The sequence below is a fragment of the Propithecus coquereli genome, unplaced genomic scaffold (assembly GCF_000956105.1).
Source record: "Propithecus coquereli isolate 6110/MARCELLA unplaced genomic scaffold, Pcoq_1.0 Scaffold259, whole genome shotgun sequence".
Classification (NCBI taxonomy): domain Eukaryota; kingdom Metazoa; phylum Chordata; class Mammalia; order Primates; family Indriidae; genus Propithecus; species Propithecus coquereli.
The window spans coordinates 1,237,820-1,260,680 of NW_012148163.1; the positions used below are offsets into that span (position 1 = coordinate 1,237,820).

At 35.4% G+C, this 22,861-nt stretch overlaps 1 protein-coding gene across 1 annotated transcript in view; it reads right to left on the reverse strand.

Moving 5' to 3' along the window:
* KHDRBS2 (KH domain containing, RNA binding, signal transduction associated 2) overlaps window positions 1–22,861 on the reverse strand; it is a 625,035-nt gene that overhangs the window by 249,066 nt on the left and 353,108 nt on the right. Inside the window, exon 7 of the mRNA XM_012647139.1 lies at window positions 11,970–12,116. Within this exon, the coding sequence (XP_012502593.1) occupies window positions 11,970–12,116 (147 nt within the window). The remainder of the gene's footprint in view (window positions 1–11,969; window positions 12,117–22,861) is intronic.

The window sequence follows — 22,861 nt, forward strand, 5'->3', positions numbered from 1 at the left end:
AGGATTGCTTGAGCCCAGGAGTTTGAGGTTGCTGTGAGCTAGGCTGATGCCACGGCACTCACTCTAGCCCGGGCAAAATAGGGAGACTCTGTCTCAAAAAAAAAAAAAAAAAAGAAAGTACAAATTGCACAATATCTTAAGAAGCCAAAGTCCTTCAGATGTCCTATGATGTGACAGCCTAATTCTTCATGCTGTCACTAGCTGCAGGACATTCCACAGTATCCCACACTAACCTGACTTCATTTTTTTGGAAGGTAGATTTTGAGAGTCCTATGATTCCATGAAACCAATGGAGTAAGGTGAGTATTTCTGGCTCAGACATTTCATGTTTTTCTTGTCTCTCTCTCTCGTATTTAAAGAATACATCTCTTTAAATAGAAGCATAGTCAGAAACTTCCCTTTGTTCATGCATTTATAATTTCTAAATATAAAGCTAACTTAAACAACATTAAAAACATATTGATCAATTTATAGAACAATTCCTAGAACACATTTATCAAATGGATGGGATAGTGTTATACACTGAGATCTATAAAAATGATATATGTATATAATTGGGACAAATTTTAAAGGAAAATAGGATTTGTGCTATTTTCTTTTACAATTTTAAAATTATTCTGTTCCATTAAAGCTATAGAAGTATGGCAATACACATGAAGTTACAACAGTGTGCCATGTTTGAATTATTAGATTTGAGTAGGATTTTTTTCTGCTATCTTTACAATAAAAGAAATAGACAAATGAGTCTATTAAAATTTAAGAAAGATAGGAAGGAAGGAACGAAGGAGGAAGGAAGGGACGAAGGAAGAAGGAAGAAAGAGAGAAAGGAAGGGAAAAAACAAAGTGAAAAAATAAATATTTTATGATAACAATGAGTCACAGTATATCTGTGAAATTTGAGGCAGAAAAGAATGAGATTTATTTGAAAATATTTTGAAATTTAAGCCAATTTTCCAAGCTGTACACCTTGGATCAGTAATCATACATACATATATATATATGTATGTGAATGAAAACAAGAGGCAGCAGAGGGGGCTGTAGCTGAAAGAGAGATGCAAATGGCCAGGAGGGAAGGAGAGGGCGAGAGCTGTTATGGCAAACCCAAATTCAGAGAACCCTCAAAGCATGAGTGAGGAGAGCTGTGAAGGAGAGGGAGATAAGGAGAGCAGAGGTAAGGAGGCCGGTTGGCAATATATGCATGCATGTACTGAAAATATGCCCCTCCCTCGGCCCCCTCCATGGTGTTTAACTAGAATACTAGTTAAATCTATAACCTCATTACCCAGGCAAGAGGACTGTGAAGTTCCAGAATGTTACTGTAATTACAGAATGTTCTAGATAGTATTTTTTTATTCCTGAGAATAACCAATGAGATACACACACACACACACACACACACACACACACACACACACTATATCAGTCCCTTATTTCCTTCTGCAGTCTAGTTTCCAAATATTAACATATTATACTATTGACTATTCCAACTAACTGTGAGAATGACCACATTATAACTTAAAAAAAAGTCAGCTTGCTTCCAGAGATGAGAGAGTATTCCTTAAAGTGTCTGGCAATATATAATTCTGACAAACTGCATGTTTACCCCTCTGCTCTTACCGCAGAAGTGCTGTCGCACACTCCTGGTCTATGTTTAAAACAATCACAAAGTGCTTTTACCAAGGGGTACAATGCATTTGTGTCAGAAAAATAAGAATAGACTTATGAAGGCATTATTGAATTAATGAGTATCTAAGAATGTGCAGGAAAAACTGCACCTGCTTTTTCACTAAAAATAATATTGGCAAGTGCTTACTGAATAAGTCCAGAGTTGTCTATGTGACCAGAAATAGGTATTATATAATGCTCTAAATATGGAGGAGCTTAACACTAATTACACAAGCATTGCCACCTGCAAGTTACTTATTTAGTACCCTTCAGTACAGAATGAGCAATTTTATAGCATCTGGGCCTCCATAGTTGAATAACTTCCCTGATGAGGAGGCACCTGATCCATTCCTCTTGGTTGCCTGACCTGGGGCAGTTCAGGTAACCATTCTGGCCTTTAGTATCCTCATTGGTAAAGTGAGGATTGGATTCCACCAGTGGTTTTTCAAGTGACCCTCTCTGGAACGCAATGGCTCTGAAAATTCTTTAGGGGACTCGCAAAAGGTGAATTTTTTTCAACTATTTTCTTCTTAACCATTAATATTGAAATTACATTAGAAACCCACCAATTGTTCTGGGCTTAAAAATTCCTTCCAGCTCTACAATCATATGAAGGATTCTATATAGGTATGGGGATAAAAGCTTTTACATAGAAAATGTTTCCTGTAACAAAGTGGGATGGATTTAATGCCATGGTAGCAAGGTATCTAAATAAAGAATTTTTTGAATAAAGATTATTGTTGCTTATAGAACCTAAGGTTAATGATGTCATTATTAAAGGGGCAAATTGTGTTTTGACATATTTTGGTTAGGACATCTAAGTTCTGGAGGAAGGGTTACTCTCCTTATATCATGAAGTTGTGCATCTATTAGCAAATTGTTAATCAAAAGAATTCAGTACAATTCTTTAAATAAAGAATATTATTTAAAATATCTTGCATAATGGGTCGTTTTTGCATTTAAAAATATGTCTGGGATAAAAAGATGTCTGTACTTTGCATAAGTACCAAGTAATTTTAGCTGAAATCTTATCCTAATCATAGCTTATCTATTTAGGGGTTTAAGAAGGGGGTTAAGAAGTAGTTATACACTTTCTACTTGTAAGAGGTTCTTTCACTTTTAAAAGAATTTCCCTCTGATTCTGATATCCATCCTTGCTTATAAATTATCTTTCTGAAGATCTGCAGATTTCTTAAATGAGTAGATTAGGAATAAGAAGAAAAGGGCAGAAGAGGGGTAATAGCACATTTTTTCACATCTTGAAAAAATATGCTAATATTCTTGATGTTTTCTATCCCTTTAGAGTGCCCTGAGTAATAGACAAGACCAGTGAGATTGGGTGAAATTATTACAATAATCTGTGTGTTCAAAATTTGTTTAGACCTAAACAAAGATAAATACTAGTTGGAGAATGTAGAATCCTGATTGAACAATGTTGTTAAAATAATCACATAGAATCTCTTAAAATTTTATGATTTTATTGTTGTTATAAGAGAGCAACTAAAATTTTCATGTTGTAACAGCCCAACCCTAAAATTCTAAACTTCAGAAAAGAGACAGTGAAGAAAGTGAACAAAGAATATCTGAGAAATGGTAGCAATCTACAAGTAAACATGTTTTCAAAAATCATAATTGACCAATTATGTAATAGATATACCATAAGTAATCATTTTCTTTATACATATCTGGTAGCATATAGTCCTAGTGACTGATTAATCAAAAATGACATTATTACTACCATCATATATCAATAATTCTTCATTTCAATTCCATGTTAATTGATCAGGTCATTTGGAGAAAAGTATCTTGTTTGCATGAATAAGTTAGTAAGAAGAAAATATGATTAGTTCAAAATGACTGCATATTTTCAGTCTCTTCCAAACATGTTTTAAACAATTTTATCATTTTATTTCCAGATGGGCTGATGAGAAAAGAGCAAAACTCGAGCATATCTTGGTAAAATGCTTGAACTCTAAGGATAAGGTAAAATAATCTTGCATCTCTCAAAGAGAAAGATCAAGTTAAGCATAGAGGACAGAGCTCATCTTTAATACTGGAAGCAGGAAGGAAGTAGAATAGCATCTAGAGATTACTAGGAGAAAAGACTGCATCATGAGAACTTTGAGCACCTCCAAGAGATTATTCAGCTTAAGGAAAGAAAATAGGCCATCTGAGGATCTGCAAAAATTCTGCTAGTGTATCATCCATGTATCTATCCTATCAGAGGAAAATATTTGAAATTAAGACTCAAATCAAACAAACCAATCAGATTTATAGGACCTGTCTTAATAGCCTTTCTCACTCTAGTTTCCTATCACGTCCTACCCCACCCTCTGCGACCATTCACAAAGCTCTGAGAACACTAGAAGCTAGAGAAGGTTGAAGGAGATGAATGAGTAGACTATCTCCCCATCCCCACTGCTACTCCCCAAGCCATATATTTGGCTTAAATCTGTGGGAGAAGTAGAGCTTTGAATTGGATTGGAAATTACAATTTAGAAATAACTAGGCTTACTAGGCTTCTCAAAACCCGAATTGCCTGCATTAAGACTCTTCTTATAAGAGAATGAAGGGAACACTATGTCATTTGTTCAAGTTGTGATTAAGAATAAGAAAAGAAGAGGCTGGGTGTGGTGGCTCACACCTGTAATCCTAGCCCTTTGGGAGACCCAGGCAAGAGCATGGCTTAAGATCAGGAGTTTGAGACCAGCCTGGGCAACACAGTGAGACCCCATCTGTATAAATAATAAAAAAATAAAAATTAACCAGGTGTGGTGGTGTACCCCTGTAGTCATAGCTACTAGGGAGGCTCAGGCAGGAGGATCGCTTGAGCCCAGGAGTTCGAAGTTACAATGAACTAGGATCTCGCCACTGCACTCCAGCCTGAGTAACAAAGTATGACCCTGCCTCAAAAAAAAAAAAAAGAAAGAAAGAGAGAGAGAGAGACAGTAAATGACACCAGTTGTAGAAAAATAAAACCAATTCCTATCTGTACCACATTTAGTATAGACCATGCAGTGAACCATGTGTACTTGTATTTTAAGGCATTGTTGTACACGCATCCTTACATACACTACCTCATAGAGATTGGCTAGAATGAATGGGAAGGGAACAAAACAACACAGAGATTAAACATGAGATAGAAGATATATTTCTTGAAGAAATAGAGATTCTTCCAAGATCCCTGGATATCTAGTTTAAATACTGTATGGAGTAATCAATGTGTGTTCCCTTGTAGGTTGCTGGAAATAGTTTCAGAGTAATAAAATGAGATCAGTTAATCAAGGAAGGGCAATTCAAAATAAACTCATATTGTATTATTATCTTACATAGCTGCAAAATTAGCCGTTTAAAAAGTAAGAACTAATTGCTAGAACGGAAGTTGAAGACACATTTCAGGAATACATAATTTTGCAAAAATGATCAATTTTAAAATATGCTGTTCTCTGTAAGTTTTTCTTGGTGCATTTTTATGTTTTCAGTCTGAAATAGAATCTTTGACTGTGGGTCATCAACACCTTTAAAGAAGCTAATCAAACTCTCTCTCTCTTTCTCTTTCTCTTTCTCTCTCTCTCTCTCTCTCTCTCTCTCCCCCTCTCCCCTATCCCTTTCTCTCTTTCTCTGTCTCATTTCATAACTACCCTGGCCTTTATGGTGGTGGTGTTTTCCAGCAATTAATTTTCCTCCACTCTAGAAATATCACTTTCTGTTTGATCAGTATTCTCTGCTCTATCATTATGACCATCCTTATGTAAACATATCATTAGCCAATCTGGTTTCCTATTTCCAATATCTCTCAAATAATTCTTTATAATCTTTATCTTTTAAATTTTGGAAATAGTTTTCTGGTTCTTAAATTCTACAAGATCAGTGGCTGATGTACACAATTCCTAGAATTGTGTCTGGTATATATTTGGTGTCCAGAAATATTTATTGCATTAATTAGTACCATTCATTGTATTTGTTTCAAATTCTTGACTCAGTTAAAAATTATATACTTTATTTAACAGACTCTGATTATTGAGCCACTTTTCTGCCCTTGATTCCTCTTTTGAACCAAATTCTTCAATAATAATGAGTCTTTTTGAGGTGATTTTATCTATAAAGCTGTTTGCAGGTCCACATTGACATATGTATATTACATACGCACGTATAAGTGCAGGATTAACACTCAATAAATGTTTTGAATATAATACAAAATATATATTTAATCTCCTGAGACCTTTCTTGTACTAGAATCTGATAAAGTTAAGAGGTGGAATTCTTGCCTTGAAGATCAAACCTGTACCCTTAGGAACCACAGATCTTTGATAACACAGATAACTTTTTAAGAAAGATGTTAGGCCTCCATGTTAAGGACTACACATGGAATTGCAACAGCAGTTCCTTTGATTATGATGTCAGCTAATGGGGAAGAAATAACTTATCAGGGTGAAATCAAGGTGCTAATAGAAACAGAAATACGATGTGGGGCATCTAAACAATAGTAAGAGCCCATGAAAAGAATGGCCTTGGAGACTTCAGAACTCCAGCATCAAATAAGACCAGAGATAATTAGTGATAAATTGTTTCATAAGGTGGAAAGCAGACTTTTACATCCTACCTCTGTGTTCATAAGTTGCCCCCATCATTGTACAGTGAGGATTTGATTACCTGCACTAGGAGTAGAAGACATTTGTATTAGGGTTTGTAGAAAAAATCACACTCAGATAGTTATTGACTGCTTCTTTTACCTGTTTTCCAGGTTATGTCAATCAATTGGCAATACTATAGTGGTCTTGGATTTGAACAATAATAATAATAGTTCTTACTATTATTAGTTGTATTCTAAGAAGTAATAATGATTTTGGTTTTGTTCAAAGTCATAGGCCTGCATTATCTATTACAACTTATCAGGTAAGAAATACTCAATAGTAGATGATTATAAATGTCTCCCAATAAAATCAGAATCTGATCATAGTGTTGTAGCAAGACAGGAAACATTTCTTAGCAAGTAATAATTACATATAAAACCATACATGTGGCTTTGTGCTTACTGCCATTAGCTACCACACTATTAGAATATGGTTAATTATAAAAAAGAAAGGGAATTAATTGGTTTTGAAGAAAGCTATATGAGGAAACTCTTGGCAACATTTTAACAACCACAATAATGAAGGAATAATATCCAGGTTATGGATTCTGCTTCCCTGTCTGCACTGAGCTTAGCTTTTTTTTTGTTTTGTTTTAATTCTGTAACCGATCATTCTCTTGCTTGTATGATGTTGTTGCTATAAATAATGAACTCCTGCTGTCAGCCAGCCAAAAGGTATCTGCTATCTCTTACCTTTGAGGTATTGTCATTTATCAATGGTTGATGGGGTTTTGTTGAATACATTGTTTTCTCTACATATTCACTTGCATAAAAGACTGACCAAATTTTTACCCTTTCCTAAATTATGGCATAAATTTCAGGAACACATTTTTGTATTTATCATGTTTCAAAACTTTATAAAAATTTTTTCAGCACACGGAAGTCTAAATCTTTTCCCATCTCCCAGACTGAAAACACCTTGCTTTCTTTTCCTATTTTCCTTACATCTACTTACACTCCTGTGTGATTGCTATTAGTAATCAGTGTCATTTTCCAATTTCAGAGCTAGGATCATAGTGTTTGAGGAAGAGAAGTTAAGAATGTCCTCTATTTGTTTTTACCATAAAGAAGAAAAAAGGTTTTATTTTTTCCTCCATAGACAGACTCTTGGTAGGTTTCTGATATGTGTTTCCAATATCTCAAATTTTAAATGAAGTAATATATCCTAACTGTCCCATTTCAAGAGTCACAGCTGTCACTAAGGCACATATTCAATCTAACACAGAAAAGAAATAACCTGGAATGATCCATGTTTTTTCTGTGTTGAATTGGCTTAAAGCCATATATGTCTAACTACTAAAGGATACACACACACACACACACACACACACACACACTCTTTACATAGATATAAAAGTTATGTATCTTTTATTTAAATTACACAAACCTCTAGTGATAATAATTAGAGATTTAAGGCAGGCATGATAAATACTTTTAAAGTTCTGTCAACTCTGCTGATATAATATTATAGTGCTGAGAAGCATGTTGTGTTGGGAAGTTTCTGAGGCCATGAGAGGGTTCAGTAGAAAGGTGTATCATGATCTCTTAACTAAGTTGGTAACTTAGCTATTGGAACAAGTAATAACATAATCTATTTGTTACCTGTGACTTAAATCTAACTTCCTGTTTGCGTAGAAACTCTTCCTTTCATCTTCTTTTTTTTAACGAAAGGATATATAAACACACATTCAATGAGCAGAATTTTGCTAAATGCTTCATAATTTCTAAGTATGAGACAATGGAGTATGTTTCAATCATGAGTTAATAATCATGCATTAGTAAGACTTACTAATTAAATTTAATTATCTGGGAGGCCGAGGCGGGCAGATTGTTTGAGCTCAGGAGTTTGAGACCAGCCTGAGCAAGAGTGAGATCCCCGTCTCTACTAAAAAAAAAAAAAAAAAAATAGAAAGAAATTAGATGGAGAACTAAAAATATACAGAAAAAATTAGTTGGGCATGGTGGCGCATCCCTGTAGCCCCAGCTACTTGGGAGGCTGAGGCAGTAGGATCACTTGAGCCCAGGAGTTTGAGGTTGCTGTGAGCTGGGCTGATGCCAAGGCACTCTAGCCCAGGCAACAGAGTGAGACTCTGTCGCAAAAAAAAAAAAAAAAAAAAAAAAAAAAAATTAATTAGAGGTGAGACTCAGCCAATTTAGAAAAATAAAACACAGTGTCATTATTTTGAAGTAACCAACTGAATAGTGTTAGAAAAAAGGAAGTTGTGCTCAGGGTATGAGGGAATACTATTCACAAACTATGGTGTAAATGTCACCACCTAGAGATCACAAGACACAACCTACACAACAGTATGTGGCAGTCCTGGTGTCTGAACTATAAAAGAAAGAAATAGTATAAAATATAGTAATGACAATATTTGTTTCCCTCTTTATAGAATATAAAAAGAAGGGGAGCATATTAACATTATTGAAGTATATATTAGTTTAGGATTTTATATCTTTTTGTCATTATTTATCAAATAATTTATTTTACAATCCTAACCTGTATTTTTAAGACAAATCAGAAAATACAAGGGATACTAATACAGAATCTCCTCAAAGCATTAGAGATTTAAAATTAGCAATGTTCAAATTAAAGATGTCTTACTGACCTGAGGTACTTGTTTTGATAAGACTATAGTGTCTGAATGGAGACCAGCAGGCTGGGAGTTTTCCCTAGAGCAATAATAATTCTTTTGTCTTTAACAATTCATTTGAAGGGCTGAAACGGGCTTGTTTTTCAACATCCTAAAGCATTCAGACATTTCACGAGGAATTGTATGTTCTAAAGTTGGTAGTCTTGGATGATTAGAACCCCTGGACATAGAGTGAGTTGGGTAAATTTTGGATAACATACAGGACATAGAGGAAGGTAAAAAGTTCTACCATGGAAAGACACTCTGTTTTGCAGAGGAAGGAGATGTCAGTGGAATTCCAGAGTCCTACCCTTCCCTACATTAGCCTTCTGTGTTATTCCAGAATGCCTCTTACTGGTTATAATTCCTTACCTATGCTGTTTGTAAATGTTAGTGTACAAATATCGTTAGCATTTCTGTGGACTTTAATATTGATATCAAAAGAGACCCCAAGTGATTTCCTATGAAAAAAAAAAATTTCTGCCTCTTGTGGTTCTGGCAATGGTTGAAGGAGACAGATACCACCATCGTTTGTTTGCTGCTGAGTCAAGAAAAGCAAATGGGGAAAATTTGTCAGGTAAAAAGACTTTCATTGGTGGCAAAATTTACTAATACAACATTGAGGGAGATATCAGAATAGCCTTCATGGCATTTATTAATATATTCTAATAGGAAACCAATAATGAGCAAATAAGTTTATATATATTTAAGTATAGAGAGAGAAAGAGAAAGAGAAAGAAAGATTATATATGAAGGTGATAAGAACTATGAGGAAAACAGATAAGTAAAGAGAGCTAGAGTATAACAGGACAATAAATTGAAATGTTAAATAAGGTGGTCAGCGATATTGTGAACAAAATATAATAGGATTGTGTGATTGAAGGTAATAGAGGCAGCTATTTTAGACTGTGTGTTTGGGGTAGAATTTCCTACAAAGTCAACATTAGAATTGACATCTGAATGCCAAGGAGATAGCCATGTCAATACTCATCAAAGGCCCTTCGTGAGCAGTGAGCCAAGAGTGGTGGATGAACAAAAGTCAGCACGTCTCGAGCACAGTGAGTGAGCAGTTGATATACAGAGATGAAATCACAGAGACAGGCAGGGGCAGGTCATCACATCAGCCAACTTAAGACTTTCATTCTTCATCTGGGTCTGTATATATGATGCATCTTGATTGTAGGATACCGTTCCCCAAATGTCACCAGGACAACTATTTTATCCCATTGCATCACTCCTGGCACCTTTTAGTTGGCCCATCCCACCAGTCAGACCACCAAATATTTATTGTTCCAGGCATGATGCAAAATGATGGGGATACAGTGTTGGCCAAGAGAGACACAGCTAACATTACCCTCAGGCTATACATGTTTCAATGGAGAAGATAAAAATGAAATGATTACAAGTATCATGATGTCTAAGAAGTGAGCAAGTGAGATGTATTGCTGACATTTATAATAAAGGAGTGTTAACCTAACCTACAGAGTAGATCCAATATGTTTGTACCAATAAAATACCATTTTGTGTTGCATATTTTACCTGAGAAAGTCATTCCTAGATCTTTCTATTTACTATAATAGTATAAGAAATTAAGAACATTCATTGATATAGTGCTTTATAATTTTCTAAGTCCTTTCATATGCATTGCCCAATTTAATATTTATAATAACTATGATAGAGGTTGATAAATTATAATTATCTTCATTTTTAAGATAAATAAGCTGAAGCTCTGAGAATTGAAATGACTTGTCTACAGTCATGAAATGAGTTAGTAATGTAAGCAGTCCTAGTCTGTTCAGCTAAATATAGTAAATTTTTTTACTTAATAGAGCACTAGGCCTTTAGAGGCAAAAGGAAGAGAAATCATAGTATACTCATTCTTAACAAATATGAGATCTGTTTAGGGAGGTATATAGGTGAGCACCAGATAATAAATTGTGCAGAAATTCTGTGTGCATGTGAAATTAAGGAATAATCTGAATGGTCTGAGATTATTCAGTTACCTTGCCATGATAGAAATTAATTTTTAAACTGGACATACAAAGAGATTATGTGGCTAGCTCTTGATGCCTTTACATTCTGGAAATTCTATGATTTCTTTTTTTTCTCCCATTGTCAAAATTGCTGCCAATCAACAAAACTTATCCACCATTTCCTCTGAATTTATTGCTTAATTCAGAAATCTACTGTTTCTTCACTGTGCAAATTAATCTTAGCTACTCTCTTTCTCTGCTGAAGACTCTGCCAGACACTCCAGAAAACTTTACTCAGCATTCTCTTCTAATTATCTTATTCCCAGCTCTAAGCCTGATGCCAAGATTTCTATTTGAACAACCTCTTCCTAGAATGCTAAATTGTCAACTTTTAGGAAAGTTTCATTCATTTAACATTCCTCTATTTCTTAGAAAATCAATAAAGAGTTCTACTCGATATGCAACCCTGCGTCCCCTGCCCTACTAAGTGAACATTCTCTGTTGCCTTCGCTTAATGCAGTGAGTTTATTTTTCCAATTTTTGCTTGAAGTCAACAAATGTCTAGCTCTATTAAATTGATTATTTTATACTATGTTTTATACTGAGCCAGTACCTGGCATATCATCACATAAAAATGCATTTGATATTTTAAAATAATATCATTGACTTCTTTTAAATATCATATATTTAATCTCTTTCCTCTTCTATCACACCTGCAAATGTTTTTTCTATTAATTATAAATTGATAAGACATGTCAAGTGATTAAGACACACAAAAAAAGTGTACAACTTCAGTTATACATTTGTGTTTATATGTTTGCTTTATTCTTCATGGCTATGAACTGAGGCATGGCATGTAATATACCGAAGACAAATACTGCTGTCAAACCATCACTATGTGACGACATACCAGGTCCTGTGCTAAGTGTTTTTTTATATCCTATATTATTTTAGATAATTAGTTTGCAATATGAGTTTCCTTTTTAAAAGTCAGTGAATTTCAAAGGCACATTTCAAAATAGAAACTGATGAGAAATATCTTTGTAAAAAGTGAAAAACACTTACGGGAACCAGGAACTTTTTAATTTCTTCCAATGCATGACTCATACGTGAATAAGCTTCCCCAGGTGGAGCAAACACTTCAATTAATACATGAAGTTCATCACTCAAGTGGGCATATTTGGCTTCCCCACTCTTCCTTAATTCTTCTTCCTGTGAAAGAGGTTATTTTTAGAAATACAAACCCATTCATTTTGCATTGATTTAACATTTACTGAGAATATGACAAAAGGGCATAATTTAAGCAAATTTTCCGTAAGTGGAAATAAACCCTTTGAGAAATAAAAATCTGCTACAAGCCATTTAGAGATTTTAAAATCATTTTCAAGTGTTTGAATGATTTAAAAAAAACCCTGGCATAATTATCATCTACAACAGATTTTAATCAGCTAAATGAAAATGCTAAACTCATGAAAATATATCACGGAAATGGCATTAATTCTTTAATGTTCATCACTACATTCTGAAGAAAAGGATTTTTTCCCTGTGTCTGATGTGCAATTTGCAGATAATAAGTGAAAGATTGTCACTGTGGTCTTTAAGAAAACCAGAACTTTCTAGCTACTTTTTGAGAAATGAGAAAGTTACTTGTTTGTGATAAAAGGTGAGCTAAGTACAAAAAACCAAAGCTTATCTCCCAACCGATGTTCCACTGGCCCAGATTATTATCAAGATTTATATCCACATCTTTTCTATCATTTACTGCCTCATTTTGATCAATAGGGGTAAATTAAAGGGATGATGGTTTGACATTATGGTAGCATTGATTCTGCATGAGCTGCATAACTTCTGCTTAACCAACAATACATTTCTACTGGAAGAGATTTTTCATAGTACTGTGCCTAAGCCCTTATTGAAGCCTGATTAATTCAGTACAGGTGCAGAGCAAATTAACATTTGATACATATATTTTGTTAATGTTTGCTAAGTATTTTATACATATCATCTTTAATTCCACAATCAGTTTGCATATATTTCAGATTAGGAAACTGAGGTAAGAAGATTTAAGTAGCTTCAGCAAAATTGGGATTCAAACTCCACTCAATTTGCAACCAGATTTGCATTTTTTAGAATTTCAAAGAAGCCAAATTTGGTTAAAAAGTTAACATAAATAATATTGATTATGTTTTACCTTTCTTGCCCCCAACAGTTGTTAGTGAAACTACAGTAGTTATTTCACTAAATTTCAAAGGATATGAATAAACAAGTAATTCTTAGTTTTATATGGAGATTAAATAGAAAAGTGACATAAATAGAACGAAACTGAACCAACAAAGGCAAATTTGCTATAGATTTTATGTGAGTTAACTGCATAACCCATGCTAATGTGTTTATCTGAATAGAAATGCCTAGCCATTCAATACACGAAGGCTCCATGAAAGAGACGGGGTGTCCTTGCTTTCCTGTAGATACACCCATCACCTACTCAGACCTCTCTGAAAATAGTCCCTTTCAGCCTGGGAATCCACTCTCCACTTCTCTAAGCACACTTTCAAACTCTAACTGGGACTTTTTACTTAAGGACTTTTCCTAGTGCCCAGTTCTCAGTTTGGGGAGGAGAAGGAGAACTTGACTTCACAAAAATACACCCATGAGGTATAGTAAACATTTATTTTCTCTGTGGGTCCTGCTGGGATGCAAGCTGCTTGTTAATTCTGGGGCCAGCTTGGTTTGGGCATAAGTACAGGAGTAGTTAATTCACAGGTCTCTTGATACTGTCCCTTTCTCATTACTTCCTATGTTGATTTCCAGCTGGTTATTTTTGTGTCACTCTCTCCTTACACCTGGAATTTCCTAGGGAATTTCAAATAATTTTCACCTCTGTTAAAGGCAGTGACAAAGTAATTGAGCGATATTTTCTAGAGTGGTACGACCAACTAATTATGGAGCTCAACAAAATAAAGGGAACATCAGTTAATCGATCCCCCATCCTTAGAAGGCACTGTTGTGAGGATCATTTGATACTTGGAATGACCCTTTGGAATCACATCTTCTTTAGTAGCAGTGTGCTCAAGAATTTTATAAACATGCAATGCTCTTTATAGGGGAATTGTAGTGAAAGAAATTGTTTCTATCTTCTCAAATTAAGAACAGTAGCCACCTGCTTTCGCATTTTTATAAAGAATATGCCATAAATTATTCATGATGTGATATAGACTATACATTTCTCCTTTGTCCTACTCCACATGCTAGTTAGTGTTTTGCCCCTCTAGATTCTCCTGTAAGGCCTCCCACCAACACTACCACCAGAAAGAACTCTTGAGTAACTGAGGTGATGATCTCCTCATCAGCTTTTAAATATCTAGATGTACACATAATATATGATAACATATATGATATATATGTAGTCTTTTCTTAAATATCTAATTAGAGAAGCAATCTTTACTAACATCTGTTAGACTGACTCATCACATTAACCAAATATTTATTATTCCATAATAATAAATTTGATAAATAATTACTATTTGATATGTTAAATTGAATGGGAAGGGTGTCAAATAAGAAAAGCTACTTAAACTTCCCTATATTTGTATGGGTAAAATATTATTATTTCAGAAATTGTATGAAGTTACTAGAAATTTGCCAAGGTCTTTGCGCTCCCTGATATGTCCTGATACAATGTTGTCAGTCACAATTCTGTAATTTAAATGTTGGATTTTACAGAAACACCAAATTCCCTTGTCAATTGTATTAAAATGAACTTCCCTTGGGTTTTTAACTATGGCAATTTTAATCTTTTTGTGATTCACAGATAATTACTGTCTTATTTTGATGCTTTCCTGAAAGCTCCTGCAATCAGTTAGTAGCCAGAATGCTTTGTCTTCAACAAAAAGGGACTCCCTTTGAGATCCACGGAAAGGACTATGACAGGTACTCTCGGACACAGGCTTCCTATGTCATTGTTTAAATAATTTTAAGATCATCCCACTTCACTGAGTAAGGATTTTCAGAACTCTAGTGGAGCAGCTGAGGGGTTCATAAAACTCCTTATAAAATTAGGAAGAATAAGAATTTATTATATGGGTCTCAGTAGACTGATAAAAGATGATTATAATTTTTTATGGTCTTTGTTTGAAACATTGCTGGTTCTTTAATGTTCAATTTTTTGGATATAAGAAACCTTTTCCTCTTTTCTCAAGCTACCTATAATTCATAACAATTTAGTAGATTACACTTTTATAAACAGAACTGAAGCATTTATCTTTTTACTCCTCACATGATCCCTCCAGAATTTGGAAATTCTTATTGAATATTTTTATTTTCATGGCAATATAATTATTTGCATAAGCTTAATAATTATCTGTCCTCCTTTGTAAAAGTCTCAAGTTTCAGTCTGAAATGTCGGTTCTTGGTGTGCTCATGGCTGAAGAATGACCAGACATGTCAAAGTAAAGCAAGCACAAAAATGAGGTTTATTGAGGAGAGAAAGATAGGATAGAGCAAGAGCAAGACATAGGTTTATAGAGCATGATACATACGCCACAGATGACGACTGGACCCACTGTCGCAGCAAAAGGACAGCCAAAGGAAGGGCAAAGAGAGCCTGGTTATGGTCTGTGTCTTCTCTTACAGTGCCCAGATTGGGCCCTCCCCCTTGTTCAAACATCACCATGGAACCACTTTGATTGGAGATATGTGACCTGAGGCTTACTGCACATGCAGATCTCCCATGAGCTTCTCTGAGAGCCCATTTTGGGGGGGTGTGGTGAATCACAGCAGCACCCACTTTTGTCCCTAGGAGACCTGGGATCCCTTGCTAACTTCCTAACAAAAGGAAATGATTGGAAGAATTGATTATATAACAAAGGCTTTGATTGGAATGTAATATTTGATATTGAAGTGCATAAAATCATATGTGATCAGACAGCTTCAAGGAACTAAGGTTGACTTTATAGAGCCAGTGCTTATAAAGCGCTCATGGAAACACTGGCCTGATTCCTAGAGTAAAGGGTTCCCAGCCATATAGGTAAGTAAGGAGGGTCACTTCCTGGAAGGCCCAGGACCCTTGGAATATTTTGGCAACCTTGAGAAAAGGGGAATTTACCAAAATCTATAGGTATTACAGGTGAAGAAAGATGGTGAATTCTAGGCTTGGCTTCCCAGCCTTGAGAAGCTTTTAGAAGTCCAATCTGAGAATCCTTACGAAAAGTTCTAGCAGAGAAAACTTAAAAAGATCTATGCAGTCAGTTATCATTCTTGCTTCACTTAAGTTATAATAAGGCCAAATAAAATGAAACCAAACTCGTTTTGTCAGCAAGAACAATGTTACATTGATTATCATTTATCAAAAATTAGGTTGACTGTAGAGAGAAAGTTTGTTTCAGTGGAAAATTATATCCCACCCTTATGGGTTATCAGATTCTAGTCCTCTTGATTGTCTTTGAGTTACTTCCATCTCTTTGTAAACTAGGTCTTGCCATTTTGTATATTTTGTCAGTAATTAACAGTCCCAAATTTTCTCCCATCTTCCTTATTTGGCATCACTGAGAACTAAAACTGCCCTTTTCCCAAAGCCCTGGAAAGCAAAAGCTCAATGATGATACAATCATCAAAAGATTCATTACTGCAACAGTTTGGGCCACTCAAAAAGTTCATGCTTTGCTCCAGAAAATAATCATAACTATAGCCCTTCCACTGCCGCCATCCTCACTTAAGATGCTGTGAGCCCAACATCTAGAATCCTCAATGGGCTATCTTATGTACTCAGAAACTGGGTTTATAGTCTGCTCTAACCATTAATCGTTTTATTTTTCTTGTTTTTCTGTCTGTTTCCTCATTCTCATCTATGCTCTATTTCCCCTTTGCAGATATTATATTCACAATTTCTAACCTGAATCTTTTCCCCACAGCAATCAACCTAACTTCTTTTTGTAAAACTTCTAGGGAAGTTTCAGATGGGGAAAATGTGGAGACCTCTGGATTCCCAGACTTGGTATAAAGATTATTTTAGAGTGAAAACATTTGAGCTAAATAAGATGGAGAAGAAAAAATCTTTTCTAAACTTCCCTAATCTTACTAGAACAGAGCTTTATCAGAGTCAGCTGGCACAGCCCACCCCCCCCCCCCCCTCCAGGGTGGTCTCCAGTCAGGGAGGCACTGACCTTGGGCACCAGGACATTCCAAAAAATTAATAAAAACCTTTCAGAACCTTTCATCCACTGAAGCCCTAAACCCCCGACCCTTCATTTTGGTATAAAAACTTTTATCTTTGGCGATTCAGTGAGCTACTCATTACTGAGCAACTGGCAGGTGCATGTGCAACTAATCCTTGTTTTTTCTCTATAAATCTGTCTATTGTCGGTTAATTTTCAAGCCTTAAACCAACTGGATCCAAGCTGAAATAGGAAAAGTTTTCCTCCCCAATATATGCATACTGAGTGATAATTCATTTTATAATCAAATAATTATGCAATTAAAGTTTGTACCACATCAAGTATTTAATATTTGTCCTGAAATTATAAAGACAAAGTCTGCATAAGTAAACAAATAATAGAAGCTTGTAATCCAAAAGACTATTGCAGTGCTCATAAGCAAGTTAGAATAAGTAATTTTTCTTCACAATAGTCCCTCCTACCTAGTCCCTTCTATAGCCACTACCTTATTGGATTGTGGTACTAGCAGTGTCAATTATTATTAGGCTATTCCAATTTCAGAGGAATATAAACAGCTGTGTAAATACACTGCTTCCTTTTTTATCCAAGAATCAACTTCAGGAACCTTTAATGTAGAGTCCAAAGAGAAAGGTTCCAATGACTGGAAATTTTATAATAATACATTAGCAACAACCATTTTAAAAGTCTGAAGTAATTTTTTTGTACTACTCTCTATGTATAGAAACAAGTATCTCAAAACTCCTGTGAGCAAAACCAGCCAGTGCTTCCCTATAGATGCTCATATGCAACACTGGGTCTAGGAAAGAACCTTGGAACAAGACTTAAAAAATACCTTACAAGGACTAAGTGTGTAAACTATAGCAGACATTTTTTTGTGTGGCCCTCCGTTATTTCATATGCAAAAGGAAAGAAAGTAACCTGAGAGGGAATTTTGAAATGTTGTTATAGGGAGCCACGGGTGCTCCAGAAAGGTACCTTAGAAACTATTCTTTCCCATCCATTCAACTATATCAGTTCAACTTGGAGCTCTTCACATACAAAAATTCCAGGTAAGAGGATATTGTTCTACAAGTGCAACAAACTAAGAACAATAGACAACATTAGCCATGATGATGTCTCAGGTTTCTTTCAGCTTTAAAATATCATTTTATCATGTGATTGTCCTTCACAGGCATCCTGCTACTTAGAACATTGGTATTAGAAAATACTACTTTCTAAATAGAGTGTCTTCTATGACACATTGCCAGAAAAACTGAAAATACACGGCCACTTTTCATGTTTATCTTTAAGCATCTACAATATGGCAATCCCTACATATTTTACATACATATGTAACTTAATCTTCACAGAACCCTTGGATGGACTTTGGAAGCAGTAGAGTACAGTGGAAAGAAAAGAAAATTTTGGAGTCAAAGAAATCTAGATTTGAATTAATAGCTGTAATATTTATTATCTGTGATATCTGAGGCAAGCTGTTTAATTTTTAAGCTTTAGCTTCTTAATCTATATAACAGGAAAACTCTAGACCTCTCATGTAAAGATGAAATGAGGTAATGCATGCATATAAATTGTAAACACAGTGCCTGGCAAAGTATAAACACCCAGAAGAAGTTAATGTTCTTCTCTCAGACAAGCTAAGTAACTTGGTTGCAGTTATTAAGTTAGTAAGGGATTTGAATTTGGTCTGCCCTACTCCAAAGCCACACTCTTATGTTAATGGATGTTTATTATGTATATTAAATTCACATGGAAGAATATAATTATAAAAGTTTCAAATTAAATGTTGTTTTGATGTAAGCAAGAGTGTATCAGTTTGACACTGGCTTAGTTATTAAGTTAATTTAAATGTATAACTTTAAGGGAACATATACTTGAAAATTATTCTAAACCAAAAAGCTCAAGTATTTTAGAAAGATAAGAAAAAATTAACGTCACCATGTATCTTGGTCTGTTCAGGCTGCTGTAACAAAATACCATAAACTGAGTGGCTAAATCAATAGATACGTATTTCTTATAGTTCTGAAGACTGGGAAATCCAAAATCAAGGGTATCCATTAATTTGGTTCCTTGTGAAGGTTCTCTGCTCAGCTTGCAGAACGACCCCCCTTATTGTTGTATCCTCACATGGGGGAAGATAAAGAGGGCTCTGGTTTTTCCCTCTTCTTACAAGGGTACTAATCCCATCATGAGGCTCCATCCTCACGACCTCATCTAAACCCAATTACATCCCAAATGTCCCACCTCCAAATACCATCAAATTGGTGATTAGGGCTTCAACATATGAATTTTGAAGGATACAAACATTGAGTTCATATCACCATGAGTACTTCCCTGAATTTTTACCTTTCAATAAATCATAAGGTTATTGTCTGTAATATGTTACATGAACCACATTGAAAGGCCACATGTTATGGTAGTTAACAGTCCAGTTTCTGTTTCTTGATGGCCAGAGTTAAAAAAATTCCCATTTTCCCACTTAATTGTGTATAAACTTGGACAAGTTAACTTCACAATTTCAGATTTCTAATTCTTCACCCGTAAAATGAGGATAGTGATAACAATAATAACATGGAACTAATCAAATATGATTAATGCTCAATATTATTATAGTAAGTATCTCATATTCAAAACAATATAATAAATTATATATGAACCAAAAGAGTTAATGTAGCCCAAGATCACAATTAATCTCCCAGTAGTAGCTCCTCCAGTGACAGGAATAAACTCAATAATAAAAAAGTTGAAAAAAATGCAAGATATACAGTATGTACAAGATTGGTTTTTGCTTTAGCAATTATTATTGTCATATTTTATCCTCTGAGTTATAATTTACTAAAGTGCTTTTTGCAGGCTTTTTCTTCTTAATACTCCAGGGAACTTTCGTTTAACATAAATCCTCTTCGGAAATAAGTAAGTCTATTGTCTGCACAGCTTTCACCATCAAGAAATTCAAATAAACACACATTTATTATTTATACTTTGGCCTGAATAGGATTTGTCTGAATCCCCAATTTAAAGACATTTTTATAAAGGCATATGTGGAAATTCTTTTAAGCAAGTACAAATTAGTTACCCCAAAATTATGCACACGGAAGGTTTTTGTACCAACAGATGTACATACACGCGTGAATTGAGAAGCAATGGCTTGATCATAAAGAGTCTTGTCACTTCCCTTCCAAATTCCTGCTCTCTTTGACCTGAATGTAGCAAGAATCCTTCCAGGTTCAGGCCATCCATACTGCGAATGGTCAGCTCTGGGAGGGGAATCCTTACGCTGCTGCACACCCAGCCAACACTCACTAGATTCATGAAGGGCACAGCACCAAAGCATAAAAGGAACCAAGCATGATATTGTAAAAAGCAGTCCGGGATTTTGAACACAGAGATGCGGATAGTGCCAAATGCAAGTTTACTTATCTTGAGTTTGGAGTTTGTGGGTTTACTAAAGGGTATGAACTTTAAACCATGGTATCTAGGTTACATCGAGGATGGTCAAACTTCTCAAACAATGAAATGGTGTTGTCCAAAACAGTGAAAAGAGTTTCTTGATAAAATAAAAATGGCTATTTCACTATTCAAGGAAAAGAAGGCAATTAATCTCGACCCAATATAATCTATGGGAAGGTTTATGGGTCCTCCCTGTGAGCGGGAGAACACAGACAGGGCTGTGTTCCTACACTTCAGTTGTTTAGTAATTAGGATTCTTACAAATATTTATTCTGTGGGAACAGAGAAATGTAGGAACACAATTATCTAAATGGGCTTCTTTCTCAATTCCAATTGGGTGTAAATGGGTTTGTTAAGGCCCAAAAGGGGAACTGGAATGAGGCCATAGAAGCAGTTGGAGAACATTGTTGGAACCCACTGAAGAGATACAGAAACAGGGGAATGAATGGGCCCTGGAAAAGACAAGGCTCGCAGAGATCCGTGGACGTCCTGGGGAAGGGCGTGTGAGTGAGTGCACTGGTTCTCCCTGACCATAAGCTGAAAAGAAACCAAGAAACAGGCTGAGCACACCTAGCCTTTCAGGCTGGGAGAAATCAGGGAAACCAAGGAGCAGAGGTCTCAGGAGACCCATCACAGGCCTGCAAGGCCGAGAATCTCTCTGCCTTTCACATTTAAAGAACTTCATCACTATTATATTTCAACAGATACATGTAAGCTGACAAATGAAAATAACAACCAATACTAGCAGCCGTAGAGATGAAAAACAGAACATTGGAACACATGCCATTTGAACCAACGTCAATTGAATCACAGTAAGAGAAAGATGAACACGTGAATAAAAACATTCTTGGAAACAGCTAAGGAGATAAAACGCAGGCACAAAAATTTTATGGTGTTAAAAGATATGATTTCCCATATAAGGGCGCATACAAATTAAAAATAAGAGGCTAAATTCTCCCTATTGAAAATAAGAGATTTACCTCCTCTCCTTTTTCTCAGAGCATTTATGCTAGAAAACTTGTAATCATAAGTGCTTTCTCTTCCCTTTGAAATGTATATAAATCCTTCTGGAGACTAGACAGGTCTTTTGTCAGCTTTATGACCTAGGAACATCTTTCCCAAGGGCTCAGGAAGCATCTCTCTCTCTCTCTTTTTGTTTTTACAGACTGGGCACGGAAGGTGTGTATAACTCTGCTGCCCAGGCTACACTGGAACTCCTGGGCCCAAGCCTCCTGAGTGGCTGGGATTACAAGTGTGTGACACCTCACCTTACCAGGCTTTTTTTTTGTTTGTTTCTCCTATCATAAAGATATGATAAATTTGTTTTTCCTCTGGATGTAGCCAATTAGTTAATTCAGATGGTCATCCCAATTACCAGGTAAAGTGAATGTGAGTTAAGTGTGACAAATAGTATTAAATATTCTTACTTGAGGCTTACTTACTGTTTATCTTGAAAACCCATATACGTAATGGGTTGTATCTGCTTGGTTATATAAAAGGATAAAAGAGTTCCCCCTTTTCTTTTTCTTTATTTGCAATCTCTTAGTGGATTGCCTGTGATGTTTACCAACCACATTCAGGTTTAACGCTCATACAGTGATAAAAGTGTTTCTCTATTGTCTTTGTGGAGAGGATTCTGGGTTGGGAGAAGATTTTGTTTTTAACTATATTTCCTAACATCCACTGAAACAATTGAGAACAGATGCTGTTGATACTCTGCCAATACCACCTTGCATTACTATTTCCATGCAACCAGTACGTATTTGTCTTTTTGCCTGAAAGCTTCCTTTGGCCTGAGCTCTTGTGCTCTCCACAAGCATACAGCAGGGAGGAAATGGTAGGGAATTAACCCCATTCCCAACTCTCAATTAGTGACTGGAATGAGCTTGGGGAGGGGTTAGTGTACAAATATCCAACGTCGTTCAACCCTTTGATAGCCTAGTTTGTATGTTTTCTTTTCTGAGAGTGCCCCAGTGGGATAAGTACCAGTTGCTCACAGTTTTAACTTGCTTAAGAATCCACCTTTTCTGTGTTTCATTCATTTTCTTATTTTATTTCCTTACGCCTCTACTTGGGCATGAGATCCCCTTGCAAATAAACTTCACATAATTCAATCTTGCCTTTGAGTGCCTTTTCCAGGGGAACTCAAACCAAGACAAATCAATAGATTAAAATAAGAAGAAGATGACTGAAATCAGAAGTTTTGTCCAGAAAGATTAAATGCAAGGAAAAGTCCATGAATAAACAAAGATCTTAAAGAAAATAACAGAGATGTGGAGGGCAGATCCAGGAAAGCTAATATGAAAATAATAGCTTTTTAAATATTCTACTTGTGTA